Source organism: Pezoporus flaviventris, unplaced genomic scaffold (assembly GCF_033815535.1).
Source record: "Pezoporus flaviventris isolate CSIRO_AGI_PZ_B2104156 unplaced genomic scaffold, CSIRO_AGI_Pfla_v1 ptg000022l, whole genome shotgun sequence".
In the NCBI taxonomy this organism is placed as follows: domain Eukaryota; kingdom Metazoa; phylum Chordata; class Aves; order Psittaciformes; family Psittacidae; genus Pezoporus; species Pezoporus flaviventris.
Window position 1 is genome coordinate 1,771,405 of NW_026892570.1, and position 15,259 is coordinate 1,786,663.

The 15,259-nt window shown below is 44.4% G+C and overlaps 1 protein-coding gene across 4 annotated transcripts in view; it reads right to left on the bottom strand.

The window, feature by feature from the left end:
* Positions 1-10,608, bottom strand: part of LOC133270768 (transducin-like enhancer protein 1) — a 73,647-nt gene extending 63,039 nt beyond the window's left edge. For all 4 annotated transcript variants that reach the window (XM_061456253.1, XM_061456251.1, XM_061456252.1 and 1 more), the window contains exons 1-4: positions 10,448-10,608; positions 9,680-9,780; positions 7,885-7,948; positions 7,747-7,791 (exon numbers count right to left, since the gene is read on the bottom strand). In XM_061456253.1, the coding sequence (XP_061312237.1) occupies positions 7,747-7,791; positions 7,885-7,948; positions 9,680-9,780; positions 10,448-10,471 (234 nt within the window). In that variant the 5' untranslated portion in view covers positions 10,472-10,608. The remainder of the gene's footprint in view (positions 1-7,746; positions 7,792-7,884; positions 7,949-9,679; positions 9,781-10,447) is intronic.
* Positions 10,609-15,259: the final 4,651 nt, after the last annotated feature.

A 15,259-nucleotide genomic window follows, 5' to 3' on the forward strand; every position in this document is an offset into this window, starting at 1 on the left:
AATCCATAGAAGCCTTTAAAATGGCACAAATAGAGGCAGCAGCACTTTGTTCTCTAAATCAATTTTATCCTCAGCCATCAACTAGATGTTCCAGCACAGAGAAAGAACAGTCCTTCCCTTCTAATTCAAAAATCCATAGTACCATTGCCCTTGCAAACTGCTAAACAAGCAGTATCGGCAATTCACTTGTGTTCTGTAATATATTTACTGCAAATCCCAACAGCTTGCCTCCTAATGCAGTTTTCTATTCTGTCTGTTCTTGTCAATACACTGATTGGTCATCTTACAAGTGAGTTGCTTTGACCGGCTGTTTACATAAACATCAAAAAGCTTCAAGAGGAATAAGAAAAGACTGAACAGAAAAAAAACCAACATCAATACTGCTTGGGGAAGGGAAAAGGAAAAAAAAACACACAACCAAAAACCAAATGAAACAACTAACCAAACAAAATAAATTAAGAAAACCACATACCAAAACCCCCTACATCAAAACACAAGTTAACCTCAGTTTCTGTTTTGTTATCACATTGTTAGCTCTTTGGATCACCTAAGTAGGAAATATTTTCAGATAAGCAGCCGTGACACAAAGTTTACCCAACGCCCCTCAAAGAACTTTAATCTGCAGTTTAATCATCTGTGCTAATTTGTTCACACATCTGCAGAATATAAAGAAAAGGTGAATGCTACTGGCTAACCCCAGTTAGAGACTGGACAGTCTTTAAACACTGTGCAAACCATCATTACCCACAGAATACTACTGCCATTATAAAAGTTCAATGAAACCTACCAAACAGGTTCATTTCCTGAACTGTTTCCCCCATACTAGAAAGTATGTTTTGTAACAGCTAGGCTTGCTAACAACTGAAATACTCAACACAAGGTTGAAGTACCACTACTACCCTATGAAATAATGCTATAAACCTTTCTGTATTCCAATTTCACTTAAACATACTGTGATTATGGTTCCAACTGAGAGAATTCAACATTATTTCAATTTGTTTATATGAATCTTGAAACAGCAACAGGACAGGCCATTTTTCTTAAGTACCAAAAAAGATGCATCACTAGGCCTTCTTTAAAAGGGACAACCTTAGGAAATAACAGATTTTCAAACTTAGTCAGATTTAAACTAGAGTTCTGTTAAGAATATATCCAATTTCAGCAAGCTCTACTCTTCAGTCATCTCCAGCACTGTACCATCAACAGGTCACCAGTGGAGCTTCACTGGGGCCTTTACTGCAATCCACTTAAAGAGTATGTTCAGCTGTGAGTTGGAAAAGACAGCCAGCAGTAAGAAAGCTTGCTCCATAAGATAATTCATTCAAAGTAAAAACAATGGCTGAAGTCTAAGTGGGTAATGAAAAGAATTTTACCTAGACAAAGTTTTCACACGATGGGAGTAGCCATCCCTAGCCTCAATGTTAAATGATGGCTCCTGGGATTAAAATCATCCTTCATGAGCCAAAACTCAAATGTAAAAGGCAAGTCCAGCAGTTCAGCATTTCATGGCAGTCTAAAGAGAAATAAAATGTTGGGAAATTTAAAGAAGAAATGGGGGGGGAACAAAACAAAATATTAAAAAAATACACAAAAGCATACAGAAAACAGAATTATGTGATAATATAAATTTCTTGTTCACCTGCACCTTAGAACTGCATGTAGTTCTAGTCCCCTCATTTCAACAGGCTAAGTTAAAAATTAGAAAGGTTGAGGGAAAAGCAAGGAAGATGACCAAAGAAAGCCAAACAACTGTGTAGGTTGGGACTGCCCAACCTGAAAAGGACCCAACACAGATACCAAATTTTGAGTTAATTGAAAAAAGCAGGTAGGCATCAACGACTTGTGTATTCTGAGAACTAGGGGCAACCAAACAAAGTTCAAAGCAAAGAAAGGTTGGGTTTTTGCCCTACACCTGGGCCAACCTCCTCTCCACCACAGCCAGGGTGGAAACACACCATAAAGCAATTGTGTAGAAGGGGTCAAGAGGTGTCCTGGTTCTTGAATATGCATCAGCCCCTAACCCTCATGTTGGTGAAGGCTACACCCCATATTAGAATGCAATGGTATGACTGCAAGCAGCTACCTGCTTAAAAATTAAAAGTGTTCCCGCTGTTTGGCAAAAAGGAAGATGCTGACAAAGTGGAGCAAGTCACTAAGTGACACCAGTACGACGATCTGGCAATCGAAGCATGCAATGTACTAGGAAGAAGTTAGATTTGTTTAGTTTCAAGAAGAGGAGGAGTAATGGGAGAGGTGATTTGATTGCTGACAGAGATGATTATAGAGAAGACTAAACCAGACTCTTCTGAGAGGTGCTCAGCCAGTAACAAAAGGCATACAACGATCATCGGTGCAGAAAGGCAAAGTCACAGTTAGTGAAAGAAAAAATTCTTCCCTATGAGGGTGGGTCAAACACTGAAAAGTGTTGCCCAGAAAATGTCACACCGTGTTACCCCCACAAAATACTTAAGATGGAAACCTGATACTCGCAGAAGGTTGTTTGAACATGGAACCAACTTGCAAGTACTTCAAAAGCCATGGCCTACAGGTAATCCTGAGGACTAATCTGTTAAATTATCTGTTTTGACAAATACATGAGGGAAAATGGGAACTTCTCCCTGTTGGTTGTTGTTTTTCCCCTTTCTGAAAGAAACTACATAAGAAACTACTATTGCTCAAATAGCTACATTCAGAGTCCAACTAAGAAGTGTGAAGCAAAAGACAAAAATAGTAGTGTTTGACGTAATTGCCATTGTATTTCCCTAAATCTTACCTCGAGTGGCAAGATAACCTCACCAGTTCTACTCAAAGCTGCTATCATTTTTAAAATAATAGTACTGTGCAGTCTTTTGGTAAGAGCCAGTTAACCTAAAGCTGTTTTTAAAGGCTTTTACTGTATGCCAATGGTGACCTACTATCAACCCTGAAAGTTCCTCTTTCATTTTGCACAGGAGACACAATGCAATTTTATTGCTTGGCTAGGAACACCTAAGTGCTTGAGTAGGGTGGGAGGAAAAGCAATTCAAATGCATAGCTTGAATTGGTGTAACAACCAGCAGGAGGAAAAGCATTAAGTTCTTTTCCCTGGAATCTGTTCAGACAGAAAGGTACTATACATTCACAAAACATCTTCCCTCTTACTCCCTTACTCCTCTTCCTACCCCAAAAATTACCAGGGCTTTTTTTTTTCTTTTGCCCACTTTAACCAATATATAAAGTGCATCATCAGACATTTGGTAATGTACATTCCAGCAACGCAAGGAAGGAGGAATGCTGGAGGAACACGTTTCATCTCTCTTTCCATGGTTCTATGAGGAACCAAAAATCTTGTAGATCAAGTCTAAAATGAGAGATAATCAGGCAGTGTTTAACGTAAGTACAGTTTTTACACTGTGACATACTTTCAGATCAAGTCATATATGAAGTTGACATAGGAGACAGTACCTGACAACCTGGTTATCTAAAAAACACATAGAAATGTATTTCACACAGTGCCCTGAATCTGTCAGATAATTCCTCACAGTAACTCTGGCCTTGACCTTATAATGTGGTTCAGAAGTTGAGGTCATTATTCTTTTCTCTACATTCAAACTGTCAACTCCAGTTGTGGTAGAATAGGCTGCACTGCTGAAACAACCATACTCATTTAAAAAACTAACATTTGTATAATACGTACAACTTTTTGAGTGAAAAGTATTATGTCCCAATCAACCTTACCATTTCCTCTTTAAAAAAAGAAAACAAAACGGGAGGTTTTGCACATCTTATGTGGCAGTGCCAACTGTAAAATGTTCTTAAAACACCCACTGCACACCACCAAAACCTTAATGATTCAAGTCTTTCATTTCAACAATTGAGATGCAAGTAGGAAGAAAAAAATTCTCTTTAAACCCTTTTCCACAGCACAGCCATCCTACTCAGAAGCTGTAGAGAGCTAACTAAGATCCTTAAATCCCTCCTATTTAACCCACTTCTAAAGAACATCATGATGTTCTAATGAGGTATCAGTGCAAGATTCTGTCCTTTGCTGTAAAACACTAGCAATTATTCCACAAAACAGTCCAGGTTAAACCAGACTTTTGCATAACTCGTTAACATAATACAGTTTTAGAGTTTGTATACTCTTCTACAAGAGGCTAGGTACTGAATGACAGATTTGCCTTCAGGCAGGTCACAGAGATCACAATAACCCACCCAAACAAAAGGAAACTTAGCTGTCACCGCTGGGATAGCAGAAACCCACATGCTGTAGTAGTTTATATAGTCTGTCAGTTGGTTCAGCAGTGATGAATTTCTCTTTCTTTGGCTGTCTGCCACTGAACAAAAGCTAATCTTTCACCTAAACAATCAAGGCATTGAATGCACAGGAAGCCTTATCTTCTGGCTTATGACATAAGATGACACACACAGCTGGTGAAAATAAAGAGGCGCTGCCCTGAATAGCCAAGCGCAGCAACTCTTTAAGTACAGTGTGATTTTTAACACCCAACCAACTCCACATCTTGGCACTAGCAGCTGATGCATCTGTTTTGCCAGCCACAGATGTCACAGTGGAAAAATCTGACTCAGACCATGTATCACAGAAGAGAAATTTAAGACCACCTAATATATCCTTAACTCATTCAGTCTTCTTGACACATATGAAAACAATATTTGCATGTATCCTAAAAGAATCTTCAGGTGCTTGTTTCTGTTTCAGGTGTGCAAAACTTAAGTGACTATTCACCTTAAAATAATTTATCTGTAAACAAGACAGAAGAATCCACACACAGCATCCTCTTGCTAGCTAACCTCTGAAATTCTTAAAAAAAAAAAAACACACAAAAGACAAAAAACCAACCCACCAAAAAAAAAAACTCAGAGAAACTAGGGAAAAAAAAAACAAACAAAAAACAAACCCCCACACACTAAACCACAAAACCCACTAGACACAAATATGCCAAAAACATTATTTCCTGACCACTGTTTAGACAGCAAGTTGAAATGCAGGAGCAGTACCTCAATTTAAGCATGCAGTTAAACAATTAAACACTGCTAAGATACAAAGCTAAAGTTGTGAAGGAAGCCTTACACGGCCACTTCTGGACTTAAATGCAACATATTCAAGTGGAAAGCTCAGTATGTATGGGAAGTTCACCTCAATTTAAATCTGTTTATAACAACATTTAAGTCCCAAGTAACTTTGTTTCATCAAAACAATTACCAAATTAAATGAAGAGAAACTGGCTGATGCCACTGTATCAGTACAAGTCAACCTTCTCACATGCGGGCAAACTGTGACTACTTCATTTTATCCACATGACTCTACCTTAACAATTACTTACACACCACACTGCATAAGGAAACACTGCCGCAGTCTAATTTTTGGGTTTTCAATCAGCAGCCCAAGCATTCTGAAGGGTTTCACACAGACTGAGTGCAGCATCCACATAGCAGGCAGGCCTTAAAAACATTAAAGCTTGTTCAGTGGAAAGTTTCCCCATCACTGCATTTTTCGGTAACAAAGATGTTGTCAGAAATGGCAATTTTTCACGTCCCTTGATGATGCCTTGCTAGCATTTGGTTATAAGCCATAAAGCAGGAATAATTTCAGCCTGTCAGGAGTCTAGCTAATGCCCAGTTTCCCCTTAGAGAGAATTCCTGTCAAATGTAATGAGAGCTCCAAAGGCCCTCTCTACAACATAATGAGCACTTAGGCCATGCTGGTGATCAGCCAGCAAAAAGCATCAATTTGAGCCTGGCTACACACTTGGGGCTAGACGTCACCAGTTTTAATAAGAATTATGATTACTATCTGCCAAAAGCCTCCTCAGAACTTATTGTTAACGGTGGAAATACAGAAGAATGTCACTGGTGGGTTTTTTTTTTTGTTTCCTGTAATCTAAGACCACCTACACACAACACTGTAACACCATTTGGCATCCTCACTGCAGGAATCTAAATCAGGAGTCTTTAACGTGAAGGCGCTACTTTTATTAGAAATTGGAACAACTTAACACGTAAAAGCATAGTATCTAAGACTCGTATGCAGGGAAATGTATTACCCCTTCAAATGCTTATTACTCTTTTAGCAGCCTACACAGAGCAAGGGTGCTCTGCTCTCCTTGGCTAGAATCCATGTAAGTATACTGCCCTGTCGTAAATCTTAAAAGCTCCCAGAGTATCACTGCCTACTGGGTATGGAATTATAGTTGCCATACATACAGAACATTAAACCCTTGCAATACACAGATGTTAAGGTCGAAGTGGAAACCTCAGTTTCCACTCTTTAGTCCTTTGGGCTTAATTGATTTCATCTAAAATTAACTCCCAGTACATTTCCTGAAGTCACATGTTCTCTTCAAATGTCTTCTGAAAACAACATCCACTTCACACCAAACAAGGCTCCTACACAGGTGATGTTGGCTTCCTCATGGGATACAGTGTGCCAGAAAGTTGTTTAAGAAAAAAAAAAAAAAAAAGAAATTCAAGATGGAAATCTCCAAATCACAAAGCGTGGAAAAGTCACATCACAGAAAAACTTTTAAGTTCTTTTTTAACATTAGAAACATGCAGACTAATGCAGCTAAGCAGAGAACAAAGTCAAACACAACTGTAGCTGCTCTGCCTTAAAAGAACACACCAAAAGAGGTTGTCATAATATTTCTTTTTTTCACTGCCATTTTGGATTCAAGCAAGTATACTTCTAAGAACCAAGAAAACACCTACTCAGCTTTGCAGACAAAAAGTTGCCATGGAATTACAATACCATCTTACCAAATATAGTGTTTTCAGGGGGAAAAGAAAATATATATATATATAAAAAAATAAAATCAAGAGTCCAGTTACAAAAGCAAAATTCAACTCTGCAATTCACTTGCTTAATGAAAGTCTTTGAATATACTTAAGATCTCGAGCCTGAACTAATCAATTTCTTCACTGTGCCCTAGCCGGTCAGCCATGCTCTTTAATTTAATGAAACAACAGTTTTAGATGAAATAGCACATACACATCAAGAAAGAATTGTATTGTTGCACTTTGAAATGTGTCCAACTGTGCAACTTCATCTAATGATAATTTTTTTTAAGAGGCCATCGATTTCTGAAAGACTTATTGTACTAGCATCTTGATGAAAAAGTGAATGTCAGCATATCTACAGAATACTTACACCCTGCCATTAATGCTTTATTTGGCAGACAATGACTACTCAATTGAGGGTCCTCTGGGCTGAGCAATCATTTAGCTTTTCTTCTCTTTTGAGGTCCTTAGTGTCTTGTTCCAGTTCAATACTCTTTTTATTCACCATTATAGTGGCCATAAGTGTGAATTTTATGGGAACTTGAAAGCTCATAGTCATAACTAGAGCTTTCCAAGTCACTAATCTTTTCATACCTTTAAACGGCAGGGATTTGAGCAACTGTCAATAGGTATGCTACACAAGCATAAGACCAGTTCTGCACATCAAAGGCTCTATCACTAACAAAATAAAACAGTGTAAAGCACCGAATTGTATTTTGAAGCTTCAGACACAAAACCTTTCTTTTTTTTGCCAAGGTCTTACAGGACCAATACCAAGAAAGCCTTGTTGCTCAACCTAATCTATACCTCATTTGACAGTAGGTAGGCAAGGGTTTACTAATCACAGCTACAAATCACAGCTATTGATTCAGACACATGATACAGTCCTTTGAAGGTAAACAGAATGGCTACATTTAAATGCACTAGACAGACTGAATATTTTGTGGTTTAGAAAACAAAGCACCTTACCTGTTTGTGCATTTCAATGTTTAATCCATACGACATTTCATAATACTGCAAATAAAGGAGCATACGTTATCTTGTTATGCTGACTTACACTATATTAGGAGATATTTACTGAAATAAAGAAAAACCAAATATACTTACCATCACATAGTGCCTCTGCATTTCTGTCTTTTCGCTTGCCAGTTTCTCACATTCCAATTTAAGGCTACAAAACAGATCACACTTTAATGTAACATGTCATTTGTTTTGACATGTACCCTCTTTATTTGTATTTTGACAGAAGCAGCTAATTAAAAAAATCATAAACTAACAGGCAAATACAGAGAGAAAAACTTAATTCATACATAAAACACAAAGGCCGAACAGGAAATTTAAAAGGCATTTCGTGGGTGCTGTGTGAAACCCAAACTGCCTCCAGAACTCAAATATATCCAATATTCATGCTTTGACAGGGGAGCTGCCATGAAGTGCTACAACTTTAAAGCTATAAAAGGATCTGAATTTCTCTCAAGTACTACTTCTCAGAAGTCAGAGGCATTTCTTTGTACACAGCATTTAGTAAATTACTGCCAAGTAACACCACTCAAGTTTAGAATTACAACTGAGTACGTCTATAATTCTTAAGGTTAAGTAATCTCAAGCTAGCTTTATCTTCCCACAGTTTGAAAATCGGTATCTCTGTCAATTGATAGCAGGTTTGTTTTCTATTTTTGTTTCCATAAATGAAAAAAAGTTAAATTTGGTACTTGCGTATCTCATCACTAACCACAGCACAGTTCTGATTAATTTCATTGAGGCCAAATGCCTCCATGGTCCCTTTGTTCTCCGCAAACTATTCTTGTTTTGGGTCTTCTACTGTTGTTTTGGTTTGGATATTTGTTTGGATTTTTTTTTTGTTTGTTCGTTTTTAGTGACAGTAGTAAGCATCCTGGCGAACTATTAAGTGTGTAAGTCAGCATTTTTCACTTACCGTTGCAATACTGAATGTTTACAATTTACACTGTATTTCTAAAGTAATAAATGATTTTAACAAGCAAACAATTTTAGGTAAAACTAAAAATGCAGCATCTTAGGTAATAAAAAGGAAGCCCAAGCAACACCAGGCTATTTCTACCTGAGAAACCTGCAAAGCGCTTTATTCCTAGCTAGATCTTGCTGGTGCATGCAAGTACAAAATTAAGTAAGATCAATGCCCTTTAATGGCACTAGCTCTGCGTATGCCAAGAACCAAATAGCCTAAATCTCTATTGGGACTTCATCAGCAAGAACGTAAAACTCAACAAGAACACCTAAAGGACAGCACAGCAGTCAAACACATCAGTATATTCACATCAACTCTGTGTTAGTACTCCAGTACTTGAGTACTTTCACAATCCTTCTCGGTTCTTTAAGCACCGTATGTTGGCATTTTATTAACCTTTCCATTATCACCACACACAAAATGAGCAAATATGAGAATTTGCCTCCTTAATGCTCTATGCCACAGAATTAGCGCAGGTCCTCTCTCTATACTTTAAAAAATCTTCCACTTAAGGATCCCAAACAAATAGGGGGGGTTAAGTGCATACAAGCGCTGAACAGCTCCAGCTTCCACGGTACCACCCTCCCTTCGCTGCCTGGGCCCCAGCTCTGCGGGACGAGCCCTCAGGCCATGTCCCGTCCTGACCCACACCCCCCTCCCCCCCCGGGCTCCGAGCGCCCCGGACCCTCCGCCGCCGCTGCTGCTGGGGCCCGGGCTCTCCACTCCACTCTCGCGCTAATCGACGCTGCCGGGGGCCGGGCCCGGCCGCGCGGCGGCGCTGAACCGCAACGCCACACGCCACCGCCTGGACGCCGCCGCTCAGTGCAGTCCCCCATGCCCGCCGGGCACGGAGAGAACAACCCCCGGGCACGGAGAGAACAACCCCCCGGCCCGAAGCGGCCCGCCGTCCCTCACCTGTGGTACTGCGCCTGGAGGAACTGGAACTCCTCCTTGATGCGGTCCAGCGACTCCGGAATGGTGAATTTGAAAGGCTGGCCCGCAGCCTGGTGCGGAGTCTGGCGCGGCGGCGGCCGGCACGGGAGAGAGAGGCACGTTCAGTCACGGCGCGGCCGCCCCGCGGGAAGAGGGGAGAACGGCGCTGCCCGCCGCGGCAGGGCCGCAGGGATGTGAAGAAGCAGAGAGTGAAGCGAGGAGGCAGAGGGGAGCCCGGCCCGGCTGCCGCCGCCCCGGGGAGCTGCTCACTTGTTACCCACCTTCCCGTCCCTCACCTGCGAGGTGACGCTAGCCACGCTCAGGGAGCCGCTCCGGCCCCGGCCCACCCGATCCTGCCGCCACCGCCTACGGGAGAGCGAGGCGTGCCGGCTCCTCCCCGCAGACCCTCGCCGCAGGGGCACAGCTGGGTGTCGCATCCGGCGGGGATGGGGGTGCTGCTCGGGCGGGCGGCGACCCCCCGCCGCATCCCCAAGGCAAATAAGTTGCCCGCGAAGCAGAAGGGATGGGGGAGAAGTGGGGGATCAGGGGAAACGTCCCCTCTCCGGCCACGCCCGCAGGCAGGATGTGCCGCTCCTCCCTGGAGAGGACAAGCTTGAGAGGGCATCCAGCCACTCTGGTCCCCCATTCGGGCGGGGAGCAGGGGGTGCACACCGACGGGCAGCGCCGACAGCTAGCAATGCCCAGCCCCGCGCCTCCAGCCCCGCGGAGGGGCGCCCGGGTCGTACTTACAGGGTGCCGGCTCTGAGGAAACATGGTCGCGGAGGATCTCCCTCGCAGCGCGGCTCTGGCGGGGAGCCCCCCCCCTGCCCCGGCTTCACGCCCGGGGCGCCGAAGGGGCAGGAGCAGCTACGCCCGCCAGCCGCCTTCCCTCCTCTGCTGCGCCTTTCAGTGCGCCCGCCGCGGGAACATCCTCCGGCCGCGGAGTCTTTTGTTGCTGCTGCTCTGGGTTGGGGGGCCCGGGAGAGGTGGGTGGGCTCCGCTGGACACTCTCACCGCCGCTCCGCAGCGCCTGGGTGCGGCAGGACAGGACGGGATCCGGCGTAACGATGGGGCACAACCGCCGTCCGGATGAACGGTCGGCTCCCCTTCCTGGGCTCTGGAATTGCAAATGTAGCTGTAAGGCTGGAAAGCCCGGGCGGAGCCAACTCCTCTCCCCACTCCTGCCCCTCACCAAGGGCGGGGGGGGGGGGGGGAATCCAGCCGGGAAAACGCGGTGTCAGCGGCGGGACCGTCGCAAGCGGTGGGGGCGAGAGAAAGTCTCCGCAGACAGCCGCGCTGCTCCCGGGAGTCGGTGAACGGACGAGGTCATCAGCAAGACACGGAGCGGCGAACAAGGGAGGAAGGCGGGAGGCGGCGGGGGAGAGCTTTGCGCAGCCGGCCCCGACCGGAGCCGCTCCAGTAGCACATGCACGACACGCAAGGGGGCAGGGAGAGGGAGCCACACACGCTGCCGAGACTCCTCCGTTACTTGCAGATAGGTCCCTCGGACAAAAGAGAAACGAATAGAACACTTAACGCTAAAGCCCGCTAGCCCGACTGGCCAATCCGCCCGACCCGTCGGGGGAGAAGAAAAAGAAGAACGAAAAAACACAAAAGCGTCCGTATCGGGGCTAGTTCAGACGGGAAGCTCCTTCGTGCAAGGGTACCACTGCGGCCTCCTCTAGGCGAGCGCACATCGGGGAGCTGCGTGTCTCACCAGAGCCCCCCGAGCGCGGTACATCGCGGCGGCGGCACCACCACCACCATCATCATCATCGTCCTCCTCCTCCTGGCCCTGCCTCACCGCTCCCGGCCGGCCCGGGACAAAGTTCGCCCCGACCGACCAGCCGCGGGAGCGTTGCGGATCGCGGAGGGCCCGGCGGGAGGCGCGGGACGGGACGGGACGGGACGGGAGCCGGACACACCGCGCTCGCCCGCGCCGCTTACATTAGCACGCGGTTTCACACTCCGCCAGCTAACCGGCCGCGCGGCACCGCCCACCCTTCCGCGCGGGGGGGCGGTACGGGGAGCGCCGCCGCCGCTGACCAATCGCCGATCCCGGAGCCAACGTGGGGCCGTGATGCGCGAGTGCGCCGCGGACCAATGGTGAGAAGGCGTCTCTCACCGCCTCGGCCTTTCGCTGGGAGCCGTTTGTGGCGGAGCGGCAGGGGCTCCGCGAGCCAACCAATCGGAGGGCGCGAAGCGCGCGGAGCGCCTGGGAGGGAGGAAGGTCGACGGGAAGGAGTGGAGAGGTTGGGCTGTCAGTCAAAGTAACGTGGGGCGAGAGAGCGAGCGGGCGCGGTGGGCGGGGTCGGAGGGGAGCGGCGGGCAGGGCGGCTGCGCGTCCGCTGTGGCAGGGCCGCGGCCCGGGGTGCTCATGCCCGTCGTCTGGGGGCCGCCGTTCTTCGCGAGCGGGGACTCCGCGCCTCCGGTCCGAGGGCCCCTTGGTCAAAGGCGGGCTGTCCGGCGGCGGTGCGGCTGCGCTGCCCTCCCCCGCGGGCGTTCACCGAGCGCGGGTCGGCGTCTGCCGGCGGCCCGCACGCGCGCCCAGGCTTCCCCATCCGGGGAGCCGGAGCTGTGGGCCGGGCAGGCCGTCACGGCCTCTTCACCCGTCCTGCGTGCACGGCGGTACCGGTGCGCGTGGTAGCACCTGCTGACGGTGCTGCCGGCGGCACAGGAAAGCTGTGTGGAGGACAGAACCTCCAGCGCGGCAGCTGAAGTGTGGGTCACGGTGCCCGCCTGTAGGGCGGACGGCGTCCTTTGGGGGAAAGTGGTTTTGTGCGTAAGAGGGGTCTCACGGGGGAAAGCTGTCAAGAGCTTTGCTGCAGTAACTGTTTTATAGGCCCACTCGAGGTTGGTGAGGGTCAGACAAATCCCACAGACTCTGCGTGTGGCGCTAATGAGATGACAAACGGCGATGCAGCTTGCAGTGGGAAGTAAACTTCTAAACGTACCCTCTGTTAACAACCACCCTATTCGTACCAGAATTACGCGGTAGAGTGTGAAATACCAGTACCTTCAGACTTAATGCGTTAAGATGTATTTATGCTGTTAGCGCGCCTTTATACTCCCTAAAAAGAGGCCTCAAAATGTTGGATCATTTAAACTCGACAATTTTTATAATTTGCTTTTTCTTGCAATTCCGTATTAATGTTTTCTAAACACACTTACTTAGAATTGTATTATGCTTCACCTTGTATCCTAAGGAAAGAGCAGTCTCTCTTTCAAATTTGATACACAATTCGGTATGTTCCCTGATCATTGCAGTGGGATTGAACTAGACAACCTTTGAAGGTCCCTTCCAACCCAAACTATTCTATGATTCTGTGTTGCAATATCAAGATACCGCTTTTCTTGTTCAGAGTGCTTATTTCCGTACAACATTATTCCCAGTTTTACGTAGAAACGACCAAAGGAAAAGAAAATTAAACTTCCCCCAGTCTTTTGCAATGAAGTTTTGGGTTTTGTTTGGGAATCCAGACTGAATGAATCCATATATGCTTGAGTGCATGTGTCTTTATGCGTGTATATGTATATGTGTATGAGTAATAGTGTCTGTACCTATGAATATGTGTGTGTTTGTCTGTATGTATTATACAATACATTTATGCATACATAGATGTGAGGCCTTTGAATATTTTGGGTCTTAATTTTTTTAAGGGATGAGGCAGAATACCCTTGATAATGACCTTTGATAGCTTGTGGTTCCCAGGAAGGGAATGAGAACTTGTCTGTTGGTCTGCCTGCCTAAGTAAAGCTAAAAATCTTGCTTTCTGTTCCCAGCTCTTTCCTTGAAGTCTTGGACAAGCCAAATCACTCCTCTGTTTATGGCACTGGAAAGCTTAATTAGTTCATGCTTATAAAGTACTTAGCTCTTCAGATCAAAGGTGCCGTAAAAATATACTTTGTGTGTATACCTAGTAGCTATGGAGTCTGTAATAATGTAACACTTACCTAACTTTGGTTGTACTTTGCTTAACCTGCCGGTGCAAGTTGTTAATGAGATATTAACAGATACGACATTACAACATTTTGGAATGTAAACAGAAGCTTTTTTTTTTTTTTTTTTTTATTTTGATTGCTTGCCTATATGAAATGTCTTGTAACCTTTACTTGTCATCATTAAAATGTCCAAGGCATGTTTTAACAGAAAGAGAATTGCTGTATTTTACTGTTAGGTTTTAGGTTGTTGTTTGTTGGTTTTCTTTTTTATTTTTAACAAGTGTTTTTAACCTACTTAGATTCAGAATTCACACACTTTAGGGCATTTTGAATCTTCTTCATTATAATCAAGATAAAGAGCTGTAAAAGCAGTAGTGGAATCAAATGTAATTATTTGTACTTTTTTTTTTTTTTCAAAATGAGAGCCACTGACATTACATGACATGAACCATAACCAATATGATCTGATATTTTATTTATAATGCATCATCGTTGGCCGACTACAGCATAAAAATTTCCTTTTGTTAGTCATGTATAAATCGAGGTTAGTCCAGGAAAACTGAACATGCTCATTCCATGGCAGTACTCACTACTTACACCAGTGAAAAACAGCCCAAAATATGTCTGAGCATATAGTAAAGAGCCTTATTCAGCTGAAGGTAGTATTTTATACCGGATCATTATGCCACAAAACTATACATATGCTACAGAATTCTCAAATTGGATTAAGTGTAATTGTGTTTAAACCTTTGTCTTATGTTTTAAAAATGCAATTAAAAAATTGCATTCAGTATTAACCCCCCAAAAACTGTTCTGTTTAATCATCCGTAAGCATTTTAATGTAGTGCTCCTATCTCATATAGCCAAGGACCTAATCCTGCGTTTACTATGTAATGAAAGCTCACACTGGAAGCAGCTGGAGCTTTGAGCCAAAAAACAAGTACTGGGTTCAAAATGCAGTTTGAACATATTGGAAGGGTTTCAGATATAGCATCTGTTCTTTAGGGAAATGACCTATTGTATGATGTTCTGTTTACCATACTGTTTGGTTGAGGGTTTTTTTTCCTTTGCTGTTAACAGTACTATTGCACACAATATTTTTTAACTTCCCACAGGCTGGCACATATAATAAAAATGTTGATGATGTTAATCACTAGGAGTTGGCTGCAGGTGGGCGGGAAACTATTTAGCAAATTTGTGATTTATCCCACTGTTCTACTATCTATACAGTGAGAGAAAATCAGTAGGGGAAGCAATTACAGAATTCAATAGATTTTAAGCTTTTGAAATTTTAGATTGAGAGATCGTTTGATTTTCAACTGAAAGAGAAACAGTGTATGTTTAAGAATTATGTGTATGTGCATGGAGGATGGGACTGTTCTTTATTAATGGCAGGATGGCACAAGTATAGAATAGAGTTAAAAATGGTGTCTGAGTCATAGAGTGCATGTGGTATAGTAGTGACTACCTATACAGCTGCAAGAATAATAATTATTGTGAGAGCATGCAAAACAATATCACTTTAAAAGTATTTCTTTATTTATGAAGTGCAAATGATATGAGCAGGGTAAAGCAATTACATTTCTAATTATTAACTATCTTTTGGCTGATAGCCATTGC